This window comes from Ursus arctos, unplaced genomic scaffold (assembly GCF_023065955.2).
Source record: "Ursus arctos isolate Adak ecotype North America unplaced genomic scaffold, UrsArc2.0 scaffold_19, whole genome shotgun sequence".
NCBI classification, from domain to species: domain Eukaryota; kingdom Metazoa; phylum Chordata; class Mammalia; order Carnivora; family Ursidae; genus Ursus; species Ursus arctos.
The window spans coordinates 28,887,964-28,907,846 of NW_026622863.1; the positions used below are offsets into that span (position 1 = coordinate 28,887,964).

The 19,883-nt window shown below is 49.7% G+C and overlaps 1 protein-coding gene across 1 annotated transcript; it reads right to left on the reverse strand.

The window, feature by feature from the left end:
• Positions 1-2,553: 2,553 nt before the first annotated feature.
• Positions 2,554-17,993, reverse strand: LOC113252502 (carbohydrate sulfotransferase 6). Its single transcript, XM_057314617.1, has 3 exons — positions 17,504-17,993; positions 8,864-8,938; positions 2,554-8,007 (listed from the first exon to the last, which is right to left on the reverse strand). The coding sequence occupies exon 3, from the start codon at positions 7,990-7,992 to the stop codon at positions 6,811-6,813; it is 1,182 nt and encodes a 393-aa protein (XP_057170600.1). The 5' UTR covers positions 7,993-8,007; positions 8,864-8,938; positions 17,504-17,993; the 3' UTR covers positions 2,554-6,810.
• Between the last annotated feature and the right edge of the window lie 1,890 nt (positions 17,994-19,883).

Below are 19,883 nucleotides of genomic sequence, written 5' to 3' on the forward strand. Positions count from 1 at the left end.
AATCACAGAGCGCGGCACATGGTAGGGGCGGGGCGAGAGTTGTTCCCGCCCCTGACGTTGCGTACGGGCTCTAGACCGGGCACGAACGGGCTACGCCCCCTACTGGACAAGTCTCCCCTATCCAGGAGGATACGCGCTCTGCTCTGCCCTCCTCTGCAGCGCCACCTATAAGAAAGTGGGGGAATTGCATACCCACCCCAGACCTGACGCGTAGATTTAAAAGGGACCTAGCAAAGAGAACCAGGTGAAGGAGACTGAAAGACAGTGCGGCAATACCTTCAACATTTGGAGGGAAAGTGATTTTTTTGAAAGCTTAACTTACTTTAAATTAAACATTGCGTGCAAAATTCATAGTATTTTACGTAATATTAATTCAAGAACATTAGCAAGATCGTTTATTGGAGTTTCCTCTTGAAGACTGAGAGCTAATGCCCACGCCTCAACACTGCAACTGCGATTTTGCATCAACCAAGAAACATATCTAAAGTAGCAATAGTAAGCATAAAAAAGTCATGAAATATTTAATAATACTATCTTTTGGTACATTTCCCAGACCACCAGACTCTGTAAGAAGTGGAAGAAACCACTTACTTTAGGGTTATATAACGATCAATTCTGTACCACATTAGGAAACATTATTTTGAATTTACAGTTCTTTCCCCAAATTCTGAGTTGAGAGGTTAAAAAAAAAGACATTTAGGGCGCCTGAGTGGCTTAGTCGGTTAAGCATCTGCCTTTGGCTCAGGTAATGGTCCCAGGGTCCTGGGATGGAGCCCTGTGTCGGAGTCCCTGCTCAGTGGAGAGCCTGCTTCTCCCTCTCTCTCTGCCACTCTCCCTGCTTGTGCTCTCTCTCTCTCCCTGTCAAATAAATAAATAAAATCTTTTTTAAAAAGACATTTATACTTGCAGGACTCAGAAAATGTATGGTTTAGGGGTGCCTGGGTGGCTCAGGTCGTGACCTCCAGGGCCTGGGATCTAGCCCCACATCAGGCTCCCAGCTCGGCAGGGAGTCTGCTTCTCCCTCTTCCTCTGCCTCTCCCCCTGCTCATGCTCTCTCTGTGTATCTCTCTGTCTCAAATGAATAAATAAAAATCTTTTAAAAAAGAAAATGTTTTATATGCTCTAAGAAAGTTGATTATGTCCTCCAGTGAAGTTAAGGAGTGATACCAAGAAAGAGGATGTGCAATACAAGAAATGATGGATTTAACCAGGAGTGTTAGCCTGACTTCTGTGCACAAGTCCAAGCAGCCACCTAACCAGATTAGAACAGAAAGAAGAGTGTCCTCAGGCCAAATAGTGAAATTGATTTCAAGCTATAGACAAAATGGTTAAGAAGCTCAAATTATTAATGACAGGGTGAAGAGGGTACCTATTTCTTCTCTTAATGGGAAAAAACTGAAAGGCAATACAAAGTTCTAGAAAAACATAAGCCTGCAAGAAAATTATGAAGTAATTAGGTTTTTTGTTTGTTTTCTTTTTAGAACTCCAGCACCTGTCTCACTTGTTTCACTTGTAGTGAGATGCGGAACTATTAAACTTTTAGAAGACAATATTGAATATCGTTATGTCCTCATAATAGTGAAGGAGGTCTTACCCTAGACAGAAAATGCGAAGATTATAAAGGAAAGGCTTGATAAATTTAACTAAGGACTTGTGTTATTCGAGTGTTATTATAAAAACAGCAAAAGACAAGCCACAAACTGGGAAAAGATGCTTGCAGTACATGTAACCAGCAAAGGAGTAGTATCCAGAATCTATAAAACACTCCTAAAACTCAGTAAGAAAATGACCAAGAGGGCGCCTGGGTGGCACAGCGGTTAAGCGTCTGCCTTCAGCTCAGGGCGTGATCCCGGCGTTATGAGATCGAGCCCCACATCAGGCTCCTCCGCTGTGAGCCTGCTTCTTCCTCTCCCACTCCCCTGCTTGTGTTTCCTCTCTCGCTGGCTGTCTCTATCTCTGTCGAATAAATAAATAAAATTAAAAAAAAAAAAAAAGAAAATGACCAAGAGACAAAAGACCTGAATAGGTACTTCATCAAACTCAGAATACAAATTGCCAACAAAGATAGGAAAAGACACTTCACCTCATTATTAATCGGTCAAACACAAAATGAAATCTCCATGAGATCATTTATCAACCACCCAATAGCCAAAAATTTTAAAGTCTGAGAATGCCAGTTGTTGGTGAGGGTATAGAGCAAATGGAACTCCGAAGGGGTGAACTGACAACCATTCTGGACTAATGTTGGATGAAGATTCTCACAATCCAGCAAGCCACTCCCAGAAGAATATCCCACAGCATTTGTAGCAGGGGATCCATACAAGATGGTTCCTAGCAGCAGGGTAACAAGCAACTGAAAACAAGCCAGGTGCCGGTCAGGACAAGAATGGGTAAATAAAACCGTGATATAATTTATAATAAAATAATGTTCAGTAGTAGAAATAAATGACTTAAACCTGCAGGCAACATCACGAGTCCCAGGAATATAAAGGTGAGGAGAAAAATCTAAGTTGCAGAAGAAAGCCACAGTGTGATTAATTTTTTTACGTGATTAATTTTTTTAAGTTTTATTTTTTATGTAAGTAATCTCTACACCCAGTGTGGGGCTCGAACTCATCACCCCGAGATTAGGAGTCGCATGCTCTTTCAACTGAGCCAGCCAGGTGCCCCCCCAGTGTGATTAATTTAAATCCAGTTCAAAAACTTGCAAAACTAACAATACACTAATTCAGGATGCTAACATAGACAGTGAAATTATAATGAAATATTTAACTGGTTACTTCTATTATTTTGAAGATAACTGACATATTATATACATATATGATATTATATGCACATTTGTTTAACAAAGGAGTGCCACAGAGCAAGAGTGGCCTTGGCCACCCTCTATCTCATTCCGAGTAAAAGCTGAAATCCTCAGCAAAGCCTACAAAGTCCTACATGGTCTGACCCCCTTTCTTACCTTCTCATCTCCTAGCACTCTTCCTTTGGCCCACCACATCAGACCCACTAGCCCCTTGCTGTGCTTCCAATGTACCAAATGGGTTCCCTCCTTACGATTTTTGTATTGTCTTTTTCCTCCTCTGGGACATTCTACCTGTAGTTACTCGTTAATTAACTGCCTCACTTTCTTTAAGACTTTGCTCAAATGTCACTTTCTCAATAAGACCTACCCTGATCACCCCATTAAAAATTGCAACTCACACCCCTAGGCACATACATTCCTCATCCCAGTAATTGTTCCCTACTTTTGCACTGGTCAGTGCTCAATTCATAATGTGTGTTGAACAAATGAACGGCAGTGGGGAGGACTTGCAGACTGGGATCAGAATGGCACCAGAACTATAGGGCCAAACACGTTCTCCAGTCTTAACCCCAAGGGAGAACCCCCTTCATTGGCTGAAGGACTTGCCACCACAGGGAAGTTCAAAGTCCAGTCTGAGGTTTCAGGGTCTCTGTGGTTGGCCAAACCCTCTCATTTCATCAGCCGACTCTCACACCCTCCTGAGGCTACCAATGCTTTTGCTCCAGTTTTTTAAAAAGACTTCACCTTTTTAGAGCAGTTTTAGGTTTATAACAAAATTGAGAGAGGTACAGAGATGTCCCATACACCTGCTACCCTCACACATTCATGGCCTCTCCCATTATCAGCATCACTCACCAGAGAGGTACATTTGTTACCAAGGTTGAACCTACATGCACACATCATATCACCCAAAGTCCCTAGTGCTCCTCAGAATTTGCTTTTGGTGTTGTGCATTCTGTGGGTTTGGACAAATAGTCAATGCCATATCCCCATCATTATGGTATCATAGAGAGTATTCTCATTGCCCCCAAAACCCTCCCCTCCCCATCCCCTGGCAACCACTTATCTTTTTACAGTCTCTATGGTTTTTGCCTTTTCCAGAATGTCATATAGTTGGAATTGTACAGGATGTAACTTCTTCACATTGACTTTTTTTTTCCCCACTTAGTAACAGACATTTCAGTTTCCTCCATGTCTTTTCACGGCTTGATAGCTCATTTCTTTTTAGCACAGAATAATATTCCATCAGGTAGGTAAAAATGCAAAGACTGATTTACCCTGTACAGGTGATGGTGGTGGGGTGGGGGTAGTTAGTAGGAGAGGGATGGGAAGGGCATTCTTGACCCCCTTCTGGAGGGTGTAAGTTGTTACTCCGTCTTTAGAATAATTTGGCAGTTTCACACTTAAAGACATGCTCTTTGATCCAGCAGTTCTACTTCTAGGAATCTTCTAGAGGCACACAAACATGGTCACCTCTTGGCGGCTTCTCTCATGAGCCTAGATTCCCAGGAGTTTTCAATTTTGTCGAGGAAACTTGATTCTAAGGGGACCGATCCCTCACTCTTTCTCTGGCTCCTTTTCTTCACCTGTGCTTGATGAGTTCCCGTTCATCCTTCATGTATTCAAATCAACGCTTCCTCTCCAAAGAGGTCCTCCTGACTCCCCATACTAAAGGAGGTCATCCTCTCTCCATTCTGATTGTTTCTTCGTAGAGCACAACCGACATTTACGTTTGCATGTTTATCTGCGGGACTACTTATTTTGGGTCTGCACTCCCCACAAGAGCAAGGTCCATGACTGCTCTGTCCCACAGTATGTCCCCAGGGTCTGAACTGGCCTGACCCACTGAAGCACTCAACTGGGCACTGCCTGTCAATGTCCGGAAACCTGATCTGGGTTCACACCTAGGCTTGCTTAGAACCAGACATGCCAGGAACCTCACCCAGAGGCGTGCCCAGAGTCCACTGTATACAGGACGTGAAGTCTGGGAGCCCGTCATCCCCTTTCTGGGACCTCAGGTGTCCAACCAGAATGGATGAATCACAGAGCAAAGACCATTAATTGTGGCCATCGATACAATCTGTGACCGGAGCAGGGGCAAATGAAACTTGTGTGATGCCACTATCCAGCTCAGCCTTCCTGGACCCCACAAGGGATCAGTATCTCCCTATTCTTGGCCTCTGGCACCATGAACCTCTTGCTTATCCCTCTTTGCCTGAACATACCACATTGTCCAGGACCATCCCTAGGCTGACTCCTCCACTTGACAATGCACTCCTTCCAGGCAGGCCAGCAGGCTACTGTTAACCCCAGTGGCCAGCACAGGGAGGGGCAGGCAGGGAGAAAAGGGGTCAAAGCAGGGGCCCCAGTGCCCCAGCCCACTGCATACCATACCCTTCAACATTCTGGTCCTTGAGATGTTTGCAGCCAAATGCCAGGATGGCTCGCTCTCTAGCACCTAAAAAGCCCTGTCATTACTGGGGGGAAATGATCTGGCTTTCCAAGCCTGTAGTGGAGTCCTTTACTTCATCCCCAGTTCAGTTTGTTAGAACCCTAAGCACTGAAGTCAGAGATGTGAGTTTGAGGTCTATACCATATATTAAGCTATGTGACCTGAGCCTTTCTAAGTCGCAGAGTCCCTATTAATAAACTCAGGGGTTTTTTATTATTTACATATTTATTAAAGATTTTATTCATTTATTTGAGAGAGAGCATGAGCAGGGGGAGGGGCAGAGGGAGAAGCAGACTCCCCACTGAGCTGGAAGCCCCAATGCAGGGCTTGATCCCAGGACCCTGAGATCATGACCTGAGCCAAAGTCGGGCGCTTAACCTACTGAGCTGCCCAGGAGCCCCAATAAATTCAGGGATTGAAATACCTTCCCCACACTACTGTGAAGCGGCAGGCTCAGGTTTTATGAGGCCTGAACCTTCTACAGCTTGACAAATCCTCAAGTGAGGTGTCCTGAAGCTTCACCTCCAAGGTCAATATCTCTCTGCTCCTCCCCTCCTCCTTCCTTTCTCACTCTACCTTTCCCCCTCACTGCCTCCCTCCAGGGTTATCCAGGAGATTCTCTAAGGTTCTGCATTCTGGGCCCAGATATCTCATCATCTCCTGTACCCTGCAGCTGCAGCCCCAGCCACCACTGCTTGCTCTTCCCTTGTGCAGACGGGAAAATCTGACCATCCTTCATGAAGGAGATGGGTCTCTGCAAGCCTGATTCACCCTCTCCTTCCAACTGTAACCTCAGAGCAAAACAACACCCCCCCCCTCGTCCTCCTCATTGTCCCTTCAGCTTTGCGTTTTGCTTGTCAAACTTTAGACTGTAAACTCTAGTATTACAAGATTAATTATTATGTCTATTTCTCAGGGTAGGATGTTACTGTCAAGACAAATCAAACGTTCGCCCCAGGTAACTGTGCAGGGGATGGGGGTATGTGGGCCCCCAGGAGATGGGGCACAGAATGGCTACAAGGAGACCACAAGATAAGAGGCATCCTGTCTGATTTCTTTCTGAAAGAAACGAGTGAATATAAATGCCAACAGCTCTGATAGTGTGGTGGTGGGACATGGGGGGTGGGGAACGAAGTCGGGAGTGTGTGTGTGTGTGTGTGTGTGTGTTGGTGGGGGTGTACAGACTTCAAGGGCCAGCTCACCACAGTGCCTCTCTACTCCCAGGAAGGGCTGGGACCCCCTTCTCAGCTGCTGGATGATGCACCCAAAATGAAAGGAGACTTTGGAAGAAAGCGGGTGAGGAGCTTATTCCCTGTGCCCAGAGGAAGTGTGGACAGTTTTGCTTTCCTTGAAGTGTGCGCCTGACGGGAACCCAGCTGCTAAGGAGGACTCAAAATAAAATTCACAAGCAAGAAGAAACATGGCGCTTTGGGGACTCAGTCCATTCATTCTACAGAGGAGGACTTCCAAACTCCTGGCCCCTCCAATAGCGGCCTGCGCCCCGTGTGCCCGGCTCCCTCCCCAGCGCCACAACTAGGGGCCTCCGCTAAGGTTAGGGGTGCGCAGCAGTGGATGACGCCCAGCTGAAGCTGCTAGGGCCGCGCGGCAGCACGAGGTCCAGGGCGAGGTTGCGCTGCTCGCTCTCGGAGAAGACGGGCCGGTAGCCCAGCAGCTGCAGCGCGCCGGCACACAGCTCCTGCACGCGGCGGATCTTGGCGAAGGGCAGTGCGTGGCGCCAGGCCTGGGAGACATTGACCGCGTCCCTGGACGAGGTCTTGAAGGCCTCGCGGCGCGCGCCGGGCCCGGACCCGTGCGTGATGTTGTGGATCCAGGCCTCGAGCTGCGGCGTGAGGCTCAGGCCCGCAAAGGCATAGAGCGCGCGGATCTCGGGCAGCGGCGCCCGCGCCAGATCCTCGAAACGCACCAGGCGGTAGCGGCCCCGCAGGAAGGGCGGCGGCTTCTGCGTGGCTGCCTCCGCAATGCGCACGTGGCTGCGGCACACCTCGCGCACCACGCGTAGGCCGGGGTCGGCCTCCACCCACGTGCCATTGGTGCCCAGTACGATGCCGTTGTCGCGCGCCAGCGCCTTGGCCGTCTGCTCGCGCGACCTCAGCACGGCCCGCGGGTCGCGCACCAGGTGCACGATGCGCAGGTTGAGCGCGGGATCGTTGAGCAGCTGGTAGAGCACCTGCAGGTTGAAGAAGCGCACCTCCTTGAGCACCACGTGGCTGTAGGTGCGGCAGGCCTCCTGGGCCAGGCGGAAGGGCTGCCGCGCGCACAGCGGCTTGCACACCGCCTCGCTGCTGATAGCGCCGCGCGGGAAGGCGCTGCAGGCGGGCGGCGAGCACAGCGCGCGGCTCACCGCGTACTGGAAGAGGTCCGACAGGTTGCGGCGCCACGGCAGGTAGGCGTCGAACACGTCCATGTCACACAGGAAGACGGAGCGCACCACGTCGCGCACGGCCATGTGCAGCGCCGGCGCGCTCCCCTGGGACAGGGTGGTCCACACGTGCCACCCGGGCTCCATCAGGTAGAAGACATCGGGGTGCTGGCTGAAAAGCTGGCCCACGAAGGACGAGCCTGAGCGCCATGAGGACAGCACCAGCAGGTGCACCCGCTCTTTGCCGCCGGCTGGGGACGGCGGCCTGGGCCAGGAGACCAGGAAAAGCAGGATGCCAGTCTGCGCCAGCAGGAGCACGGTCACCGCCGTGCTGGAGATGCGGGGCAGCCACATGCCTCCGGCTGGGGCCTGCGGGAGGAGAGGGCAGCCGTTAGGGACCGCGGCCCACTGGCCATGCCACACCCCAACGTTTGTCCAGCGCTTGCAGGGAGCAGCCCTCCCCCTTCCCCCGCACCTCCGACTAGACCACCCGACCTGTGGGGCCTCCCCAGACTATGGCCGTCCCAGTGGGGGACTCTCCCGGGAATACGACTTTGAGACATCAGCCAAGATCTAGTGTATGCAGAGCAAGAGGCCAGTTGCAGAATGCTGTGGGAAATGTATGCTCGTCGTTACTTCCTCCCTCCCTCTTCCCCTCCCCTGTCTTTCTCTCTTTTTTTCTGGAAAGGGAAATATTTTAAAAACACAATTCCCACCTTTTGCTTAAGAATTCCTTTCAGGGAGACAAGTTTAGATTGTTGAGCTCAACAGCTTGATGGGTGATTTGACTCCCTTACCTGGCTCAGCCACTTCCTAGCCTGTGATCCTGGACCAAATTCTTAATCTGTCTGTAACTCAGTTTACCCATCTGTAAAAAGGGGATTCATAGGGGTACTGGAGTAATGGAATGAGCTTGGGGGGCAGGGCATGTCGTAAATCCCATAACTGATAACTTGCCCTTTCCACACAGTGTGTTTCTGTGTTGTCTGACTTCTTTTAAACAAGCTGATGCAGATTTCATTATTAAAAGTGAATAAATGACATAGACAAAGAACACTAACTGTAGCTATCTACAGAGAGTAAAGTGCTACGGGATACATGAACTCCAGAGGGAGGGTACCCTTCTGGAGCTGTGGGAATGTGCAGAAGAAAGCAGTAAAGGGAGAGGTGACAGCAGTCAGGCTCCTGGCCACCACTTGCCCTTTTCCATGCTGAGGTTACTCACTGTAGTCCTGGGCTGCTGGGAGAGCTGCCCACCTTAATCACAATCCATGGAAGATGCCTGCAGGTTTTTCAGGACCTGAGAAAGCAGGAGGGAGGCTGGGTCAGAGTCTCACAGGAGGAGATAGCCCTGCACAGCGGGAGGGCTTTGCATTCCCAGACGGACAGAAAGTTCCCTGCAGGTGGGAAATAGCTGCCCAGCCCCTGAGCACATTTTTCCAAGTATGTGTGACCTGATGGTGTCTCCTGCTAGTCGGAGAAGAGAGGGCGGCAGTGAGCCCTCTGATGCCACTTAGGGGCTATGAAACCTGGGGCAAACGACTTGACTTCTCCAAGGCTCAGTTTCCTCCCCTGTAAAGTGAGGATGGTCACATTTAGCCTCTTGGGCTTTGTCATGAAGGAGCTGCTACCAACACAGATGAGGAAGGGCTCGCTAGTGCCAAACGTCCGCCCTGTGCTGCTGCTGGTGCTGTGGTGGGAGAGGAGGAAGCAGGGGAGGTCACCACCCAGATGAGACACCCTGAGGTCACCTACATCTGGAATCCCAGCATCTCCTGAGCCCACCCTGGGTCCTTTACTGGATCTTAAGAATATCGCACTTGTCCAGCAGAGTGAAAGGGACACTGAGCCAAGCTCGCGCACCCTGAGGTCCTAGAGTTTTTCCCTCCTTGCACCTGTTGCTCTTGCCATGATCTCAAGGAAGAGCTGCTTTGGAAGGGAGGGGCCTGAAAGTTTCCTCTTTGCTTTCACAGCATTTGCTCCCCTCAAAGCCCCCTCCCTGCCCATGTCACCACCAGGAGACACCAGGTGTAAATCGTGAGCAGATCCCACTTATCTGGAGGCTGCCAGAGTGGGTGGAGGACACCCAGCAGCTCTGTCATCTGGTGACCAGCACTGCCTCCTGACCCACAAGTGCTAGATGCTATGATTTAACTCAATGGCCCCTTCAGTGGACATTATGTTTTCCCTTTTTTACATGAAGGACCCAAGGCTTGGAGAGATAGCAGGTAAAGAGGGACCCCAACCCAGGACTTCCATCTCTAAGTTTCTGGCACTTTCCAATTATAGTCAGGTAGCCTCTCCCATTCCTGGGAAATCCCTGCAGAGCACTAGACCCTGGTGTTTGGCCCAAACATAGCTGCCCTGGCCAGCCCAGCCCTTTCCCGGCCAGGGAGGGTCTTGACCATAAGCCACCAATGTGTGTTGTTACCTGCCCTCCAGATGTTTTCTTAGGTGACTCACACAACACGGAACTGATACCTGATCCTATTATTGGAACTTGAGAACTAGGAAGGGGATTGACACATGCTGCCCTATGCAGAGTGTCCAGAGAAGTCCAGGTCCTACGGGAGAGTTTTCTGATAAGGAGCCTTAGGTACAGGACACCCAACCGCAGGTCAGGGAGACACCAGGGTAAGCACTTTATCTTCATGATTGAACTGCATCTTTCCAACATTCCTGGGAGGTAGGAAAGATTTTATTTATTTATTTATTTATTTGAGAGAAAGCAAGAGCTTGAGAGAGAGCACAAGCAGGGAGAGGGGGAGGGGCAGAGGGAGAGGGAGAGGGAGAAAGAATCTTTTTTTTTTTTTTTAAGATTTTATTTATTTATTTGACAGAGACAGCCAGCAAGAGAGGGAACACAAGCAGGGGGAGTGGGAGAGAAAGAAGCAGGCTCGCAGCGGAGGAGCCTGATGTGGGACTCGATCCCAGAACGCTGGGAACACACCCTGAGCTGAAGGCAGACGCTTAACGACTATGCCACCCAGGCGCCCCTAGAATCTTAAGTAGACTCCACGCTCAGTGCAGAGCCCCATGCAGGGCTCGAGCTCAACGACCCTGAGACGATGACCTGAGCTGAAATCAAGAGTCAGACACTCAACCAACTGAGCCACCCAGGCGCCCCTAGGGCAGAGGCTTAAATCCAAGTGCCAGACACCCAGAATAGAACTCTGGGGTGGGTCTCTCTCACTCCTCAGCCTTTCCCCAATGAAGTCCCCCATCTTGGAAGGCCTAGCCCCCTCCCCTACAAATTTTTTAATTTTAAAATTCCTTTGGAGGGCATATATTTATTATTTATGTTTAATTTTAGAAAAAGGTAGTACATAGAGGTGGTGCAAACCTCTGAAGGTACAGATGAGGTTATCGTGGACTCATGTTTTCTTTGTGAAAATTAGAAAGGAGAGCCCATGGCTTGGCAGATACAGCCCCACACCAGAGTGCAAGGGCCACCGAGTCAAAAGGAAGTAACATTGTCTGCCCCTATGCTTCCCCCAGGTCCTCCTCAGAGGCAACTGTGCCTCTAACTTCCACAAAGTCTTTGATGATAGTGATAAAAATAATCCGTATTTTGGGGGAGGGAGGTGGGAATAAAGTACAAGAGACCACAGAGGGAACAAAAAGTTCCCCCTCCTACCCTGCTACCCAGGACCACTTTATAGAGTAGTCTTTGTCACGTCACTGAAAGGTTGTTTTTTTTTTTTTGTCGTAAAGTCAATATTCAAAATTGACATCATTTGTAAAATAGCACACAGCTGAAGCACACGGTGCACTAGGAGTACATGTCCTTTGTTGTATAACCCTTTGTTTTCCCCGGAGTTAAACTGCCCTACAGATTAAAATTGTACAGATAAAATTGAAGTGGAGAAGGTAGAACAAAAAGATCATTGATGGACAAAAGATGGAAAATAGATAAAAGATAAGAAAGCAAGGGGATAGATCCAGGAGGTCCAACGTCCAACGTCCTATCCTAGCAGAGCTGACAATCTAGCTAGGAACCTCAAAGACACATCCATGAAGTGGCCAAGGGACCAGACGGTGGTCCAAGTGAGTGGCCCAACTATCCAGTGCCAGGGGAGGGTCATGCTAGCCCGGGCATGCATCCTTCTCTCCTAGATTCTAGACAAATCCCCCAGCCGGTCTCCCTGCATTTCATATTGCACAGAGCCACCGGAGCTGCCTACACCATATTTGATCCTGTCATTCTCCTACTCAGCAACCTTCCGCTTTCCAACCTCACTTCCCATAATTCCCCCCCAGCGTCCCGTGTGTCAGATCACGTGGAATCATTACTCCGTGTTCCCCTCTGCTCTGCTCTAAGTGCCCAGCCCCGCCTCCCCCCAGGAGTCATCTCAGCTTCCTCCCAAGACACCTCACCTGTGCCTCTCTCAAGGCATGTACCACACTGCCCTGAGTGACACTTTGCCACCCCTTCTCGCCTGTGAGGAACCTGAGGGTCGAGACTGTGGCTTTTTTGCAAGTGTCTGTTCCCAGGCACCCAGGGAGGGGCTCAGCCCTGCACAGGTGCACTAGACAGGGTTTGCTTGGGTCCACTCGATACCTGTTCCTCCTTATTCTGCTAACGGCCTCTAGATTTTTCTTTCAGCAACCACCGTCACTCACACAAAGTGTGTGTGGTTTGCATGGGGCTGACCGCCCACTTCATGGTTCTTAGGGAGACATGTGTCTCAAGCCTGGCTCAACTCTATATTCCATACACTATACCCGGACCTCACGTTGCCCCAAGTCCAATCCCAGGATTTTTGTATATCTGCGGGGAAGAGGGAAACTGCCTGGGTATAAAGCCAACGCAGAAGAGAACTGAACAGAGAAGGAAAGTTTGAGAGCCCGTGAGCAGCTGGCAGCATCTGGATCCATCTGGGCAAGAATTGACTCATGGACTTCCCAGATGGGGAAACTGCTCTGTTTTTCGTCAAGCCAGCGTGAGTTCAGTTTCTGCCATTTACAACCAAGTGTTTTGATTACAGAGTGGGTCCCCCTGGTGGGGTGGGGTGAGGGCAGAACTGTCAGGAGCACGGATGGAGTTCTGGGGGCTGGTCACGCTGTGTTCCTTGATTCGGGGCTAAACACCTGGGTGTGTCATCAAGCTGTATTTTTATGACTGGTGCTCTTTTCTGTATGTATGTTATATTTCAAAAGAGTCAAGATTCCTGACTAAGACAGACAGTAAGTGTCATGTCCGGGAATGTCCCAAAGACTGAACGAGTAGGTGATATTAATAAACATTTGCCTAATTGAAGTCAGATACTCTGATCCAGATGCAAAGGGAGGAGTTCCCCACGTAGCCCACATTTCTTCCTGCTAAGCATTTTACTTTTTTTTTTTTTTTTTAAGGAGGCTCTCCATGGAGCCCAACACAGGGCTCAAACCCACAACCCTGAGATCAAGATCTGAGCTGTGATCATGAGTCTGATGCTCCAATGACTGAGCCACTCAGGCACCCCCTTGCTGAGCATTTTAAAGTGACAGTACCTTCTACACATCCCTGATTATTTGTTGGCCTGGGAGACACAGGAAGGAGCTATTGTTCTATCTGATTGGCAGATGGGAAATCTGAGCTACAGGGCGGGACGTAGCAGGGGGAGAGCCTGAGCCCAGGAACCCAGCTCTCTGGGAAACCCTCCCCTGGACCCCAGCTCTGCGTGCCCCTTACTCAGCAGCCTCTCCCAGCCCTGGCAGGGTATCTAAGGGAGTGAAATGTAATCCTAGGTACAAATTCATGGCTCAGATTTCTCTCAGTTTGGCATCAGCTGGAGGCCATCCCTGTCCAGGAACCCCAAAGACTAGAGAAAACAGATTCCAGATGAGGGATCAGTGGATTCTTGGCATCAAGGGTCACCCCTGGGGGAAACCAGCTCTAATGGAGCCCGGAGCATCTGTTAGGGAGAAGGCTCAAAAAGAGGGAAAGAGAAAAGAAAAAAAACAAGGGGGGGGGGAGCAAGGGAGGAAAGGAAAGAGAGGAGGAGCAAGATGAATGTTTAAGGTGGGCTGGAAACATGGAATACCAGTAAATACCATCTGTTAAGGGCTTCCTATATGCCAAGACTTTTCGGCCCATTTTCTGACTTAATCCTTATGACAACTCTATGATGTGACACACCTGACACTCCTCCCTATTTTACAGAGAAGGAAACTAAGATTTAGAAAGATAAGAAACTTGCCTCAAGGACACACACAGCAGCTGAGTCAGAATTTAAGTCCTAACCTTTTAACTTTAGAGCTTTTAACTACATAGTGTCCAGTGGAAAAACCACAAGTACTAAGACATACAGTAGTGTTAAAAATGCACAAATATTAAAAAAACACAAATACCAAAGGACATCAACAAGAACATGAAAGGACACCCCCAGGTGGGAGAAAATACTTGCAAATCGTATGTAGCAAGGGACCCAGATATATAAAGAGCTCTTATAATTCAATAATAGAAGACAAACAACACAACTTAAAAAATGGGCAAAAGCTTTGACTAGACATTCTTCCAAAGATATACAAATTGCCTACAAGTGCAAGAAACGATGCTTGACAATTTTAGTCATTAGGGAAATGCCAATCAAAACTAGAATGAGAGACCACATCCCATCAGCTAGGATGGTTAAAATCAAAAAGGTAGAAGATAACCAGTATTAGTGAGAAGGTGGGGAAATCAGAACCCTGGTACACTGCTGTGGGGGATGCAAAGTGGTAGTTCTTCAACGGTTAAACATAAGGTTACCAGGTGATACAGCAATGCCACTCTAAAATCCATGTCCAAGGGCGTCTGGTGGCTTACGCCTAAGCGTCTGTCTCTGGCTCAGGTCATGATCTCAGGGTCCCAGGGGTTGAGCCCCGAATAGGGCTCCCTGCTAAGTGGGGAGTCTGCTTCTCCTTCTCCCACTGCCCCCCCACCCCCATTCATGCTCTCTCTCACTCACCCTCTCTCTCAAATAAAATCTTTTAAAAGAAAACCGCAAAGAGGCGCCTGGGTGGTGCAGTCGTTAAGCGTCTGCCTTCGGCTCAGGGCGTGATCCCGGAGTTCCGGGATCAAGCCCCACATCAGGCTCCTCTGCTGGAAGCCTGCTTCTTCCTCTCCCACTCCCCCTGCTTGTGTTCCCTCTCGCTGGCTGTCTGTCTCTGTCAAATAAACAAAAAAAAAAAAAAAAAAGAAAGAAAGAAAGAAAGAAAACGCAAAAACATATAAAAGAAATCTCGAAGGATGCATACTAAATATTAGTAATCTTTTTTTTTTTAAAGATCTTATTTATTTATTTGAGAGAGAGAGCACAAGCAGGGGGAGTGGCAGGCAGAGGGAGGGGCAGAGGGAGAAGCAGACTCCCTGCTGAGCAGGGAGCCTGACTCTGGATTAGATCCAGGACTCTGGGATCATGACCTGAGCCGAATGTAGACGCTTAACCCACTGAGCACCGCCCCCAGGCGCCCCTGAATATTAGTAGTTATCTATGGCCAGGTACAGGTAATTTTTTTCTTCTTAGTGCTTTGCTGAATTTTCCAGGCAGTCTATGATAGACTTGTACTACTTTGGTAATCATAAATTTGGTTACAGGAGGCACAGGTGGAGTTTGCCTGCTCCAGCTCTCACTGCGGGAAGAGAAGTGCCTGCAAACCCATCTCCCAGCTGACCTGAGTACCAGTTGGCCGGAGCAGGGCAGGGGCATTGGCTGGAGAATTACCTCCTATGCACTCAAAGATATCAAGATCCCCAAGCCCACGGTCAGCCTCGGGGCTGTGGGCGGGGCCAGGCTGCAGCAGAGACAGTCCGGGCCCCAAGCCCGGGCCACATCTGCTATCTCTCTGCCAGTCCTAATGAGCAGCTTCGTGGCCTCGGCTAGAGGCAGGGAAGCTGGAGTCACACAGCCCAGATGCTGCTGGAGGAAACATATTGGCCTGCAGGAATCTATTGGGAAATGAAATAAAATTGTTCGGGAAAGGAGCCTTAAGTCTCCCTGGCTCAGAGCTACCCTGGGGGCATTTCAAAGCAAATAAGCAGATCACACATAACATCTTTCCCTGGCTCTGAACTTTGGGGAATCCTCAAAATGCACTTTGCACAGGACCCAATCACAGAAACTTACAGCTGGGGAGACCTGAAGTCTGGCGGCTCCCACCTCTTTTCTGAAGCAAGACATGCAGGGGATGGGGGTAGGGAGTGCACATTTAGCACATACCCTGTGTTCCCCCAAGTGTTGACTGAGCCCTCTTATTACAGGGATAATATGGAATGTTCGCTGGTGGTTTTTTTTTTAACCTTTTATTTTGATTATTATATGTGAAAAGCAAATCATTCTTAGAATTTAATGACATTAAAAAAAAAAAGGAAGGGGCTGTTTTAGAAGAAAATAACTCAAAACATGTAACAGCCAGACACAGTGTGTGGACATTGTTTGGATTCTGATTCAAACAAACCAAGCACAAGAAGGTATCTTCGAGGCAATAGAAAATTTCAACACGCCCTGAGTACTCGGTGACAATCCAGAAATCATTGTCAATGCTACAATGTCACCACGTGCCGTATTCTTTTTCCTGCATTTCTGTACCTATCTCCCCTTAGTAGACTAGAAGCAGGATTCTGTCTCATGACAGGGAGCAGGGGTAGCACAGTGGCTAACAAACTCCATTTGATCATTTACTGTGTGATCTTAGGCAAGTTACTTAATCTCTCTGTGCCTATTGTTATTTAATCTATAAAATGGGGGAAATTCGACTGGCTGGCTCCGTCCCTTGAGCATGTGACGCTTGATCTCTCGCTCATGAGTTCAAGCTCCACGTTCGGCCCAGAGCTTGCTTTAAAAAAAATAAAATAAAATGGGGGAAATAATATAATCCAAGTCAGGACTTGATGTGAAGATTCAATGAGTTAATATTGCTAAAACACTTAGAACAATGGCACATAGCACAGTTGTATCTGTTCAGAAATCCTCCGACTCCTGGGTTACAACTATAATCTATGGATCCAAGCGAAAGCCTCTTCATAAGGAACACTCAAGAACAGCCTGGCCTGGTTCAGGTGACCTAGCACCCTTGCAACAGAATTTGGCAAGCCCAGGCAGGGGCAGAACACGGACACGCAAAGCAGCAGCGAAAAATGCCTAGAAGCCTGGCTTCTGGAGCCACACTGGGTTCAAATTCTGCCTCTACACCAGTGAGGTGTGTGCCTTTGAGCAGGGCCCCCCTAAAGTCTTGGTGCTTCAGCTGGCTCCTTTGTAAAGGCCGCTGCCACAGCGCTTAGCACACGGGTTGGACAGGAGTTAAGTGGAACTGTATAACCCTTAGCACAGCCAACGCGCAAGAAGCCACACACCATTCCCGTTCGCTCTGGTGCTTAGCTCGCTCACTCTTGGCCCCAGGGCAGCCGAGTCCTTTCTGCTCTTCAGGCCTCAGTTTTCCCACCCTCATGCCTCCGGTCCAAGATGGGGATGGGGAGAGAAAAGAGAGTTAACTTGTACCGGGCACTATGCTGGGCCAAGAAAGGTCTTTCCGGTTGCCCAAGATCCCGCCGCAGAAACAGGGGCCGCCAGACTCCCATTCAGCTGTATATGGTTCCAAAGTCACACACCAAGCTGTCTTTCCTCCACAGTTCCGTGGGCGGGTGGTGATGGTGGTGGAAGCTTTCTAGATTAACACATGCCCTTTGGCTCTCACGTTTCAAGAGTTTAGGGATCCCCAGCAGTGATCTGGGGTTGAAGCCGCAGGAAGGCACTTTCTAACCAGCGCCTGGGACTACCATGGCCTTTCCGCGTTCTGATACAACCACCGCCCTCAGCCCTTCTCCCCAGACCGTCTCCCCGGCTACAAGACCCATGCCCCTGACTGGGGGCATTCCGTGCCGAGAGAGGACCAACCAACGTACCCCAAAGCTGGCGTCCCTGCCCGAGCTGGCGCGGCGGGGAGGCGGACACCACTGTCCCGAGGCTCCGCAGAGGCTCCCTGACGTCTCCTCTTGCAAGTTCCAGTCCGCAGCCGGCCGCGTCTTCACTGGGAGAGTCCGCAGGGGCTGCCGTGCTCTGTAAGCCCCCCCGCTAGTTAGGGGCACCCGGTGGCACCGGGGAGAAGGCTCTGAGAGGCATGGGCGCAGACCAGCAGATACCTAGATATTGGAGGCACCTGGAGACCCAAGGCGAAGGGAACCTGGAAACAGGGCAGGAGTGTCCTGGAAAAGGAGAGGCGTCTTAAGAACGGGATGTATGTGTGTGGGGGCAGTCGTGGGGCAACGGCCAGACACACACTCGGGCACCCTTGTCCCGGAGCCCACCCGGGCCAGGCGCCGCGCCCCTGCGTCCCCGCGCCCCTGCGCGCGAGCTCTGCTCTGTGGGTGCCGCTGCTCCGCGCTGCGGGCGGGAGAAGAGCGCACACAATGAGGCGCTTTCAGACGTGGCTGCGGTCCCGAAGGCGGCGGGCGGGAGCCGGGGCGGGAGGGACGAAGGAAGGAAGGAGCCGGTTGGCCCCCGGCTCTCGCTACCCTCCCCACGTCGGGGGAGGGGCGGCCTCCCAGGGGCGGGCACGAGAGGACCGGGTGAGGGCGGGCACAGGTGGGCCCGGGGGCCGCGGGAGGATGTCGAAGGGCGCTCGCACTCCCCTCTCATCCTACTAATTGGCCAAAAAAGTTGCCTCCTCCTCCGTTCGCGGAGAAGGAAGCCTCCCGGGAGCACAAAAGGCCCTTGCGAGGGAAATCAAATCTTAATCTTAGCCCTCCTCGCTCTCGGTGGCATCCTTGTAGCGAAGTAACTTGGAATCCAAGCCCCTTCCCAAGCCCCCAGCCTCAGACCTAAGCCAAATGCAAGGCATCTTGATGCCAGGCGGACACACACGCGGCCTCCCCAAGCAGTAGCCGAGCCGGGAGGGGCCGAGACACCTAGGGCCGAAACACTCAGGGGCTGGGCCCAGAGCTGGCTGTCCCCCTCCCTGTTTTAGCATCAATCCAGAGGCCCAGGCTTGATAGCAGGTCCGGATAAATACAGGGTATGTTTCAATGAGTAAAGCAGTCCGCACCCCCTCCCCCGCCCAGATAACAACAGAGTCCAGGCATCTGAAAAAGAGGATTCTGACTTCTTGTAATCCGTGGTGGGATCTAAAAGAAGTCTCTGCTGCTGGGAGTATAAATTAGTGCATTCTTTCCAGGATGCGGTTTGGCAAGATGAATTTAAATCCTTAAGAACAGCCATAAGCTTTTTGAATTAGCAATTCCTTTCTAGGATTTATCTTTTTTTTTTTTTTTTTTTTTTAAGTAGGCTCCAGGCCCAGCATGGAGGCCAACATGGGTCTTGAACTTACCACCCTGAGATGAAGACCCTGAGATCAAGACCTGAGCTGAGATCAAGAGTCCGATGCTTAACTGACTGAGCCACCCAGGCGCCCGTCTGGGATATATCTTAAGGAAATAACTGGCAACAAGGATTTATACACAAAGTTCATAGAAGTTATGATAGTGAAAAAATTCGAAACTACTAAAGATTAGAAAGATGTGTACCAGAATGCCAATAGGACATTTAAGGACAACTGATTTTCTTTAGGTTACCATAATTATACATCTTCCCCAATAGGCATTTAGAATTTATCTGGTGAGAAAGAAATAAGACATCTTAAAGACCATGAACATTATGGGGCCCCTGGGTGGTTCAGTCGGTTGAGAGTTTGCCTTCTGCTCAGGTCATGATCCTGGGGTCTCTAGATAGAGCCCGGGGGTGGGGGGGGCTCCCTGCTCAGTGGGGAGTCTGCTTCTCCTCTCCCTCTGACCCTCCCCTCCCTCTGTGCTCATTCTCTCAAAATAAATTAAAAAGTCTTTAAAAAACTAAAAAGCATGAATATGAGGAGAAAGAAAAAAAGAAGACAGAGAATTGCTTTTTAGTTGATGGGACCTAATTAAGGTCTTAGGGGCCTTACTTGACTCACACAGAAACTGGATAATCATTTCGCAAAATTAGAGATCTCCTCCATCCCAAATATTGTGAAATTGTCTCAAACCCTTAGCTATGAGTTACAGCTCAGTTGATAAAATCCTGTGCATTTCTCACCTTTTTCCCTCTTGCTACTACACTGTGTCATTCAGGTTCAAGAGCTACCAACATCTGATCTGTAAATAATTTGATATTTGCCAAACACAGTTGTAATTTTCCAGCCTGTGGTTTCCACATGCCATGTGGATTCCACCGAAAACTCACATGTACTTGGGGCTGGACCAGGGGACTTTGCCAAAGAGCTAACAAAAGCTCTAAGGTCTTTGGGCAGAGCCC

Coding starts and splice junctions, on each gene's coding strand:
- LOC113252502 (XM_057314617.1), bottom strand. CDS start 7,992: ATGTGGCTGCCCCGCATCTCCAGCACGGCGGTGACCGTGCTCCTGCTG.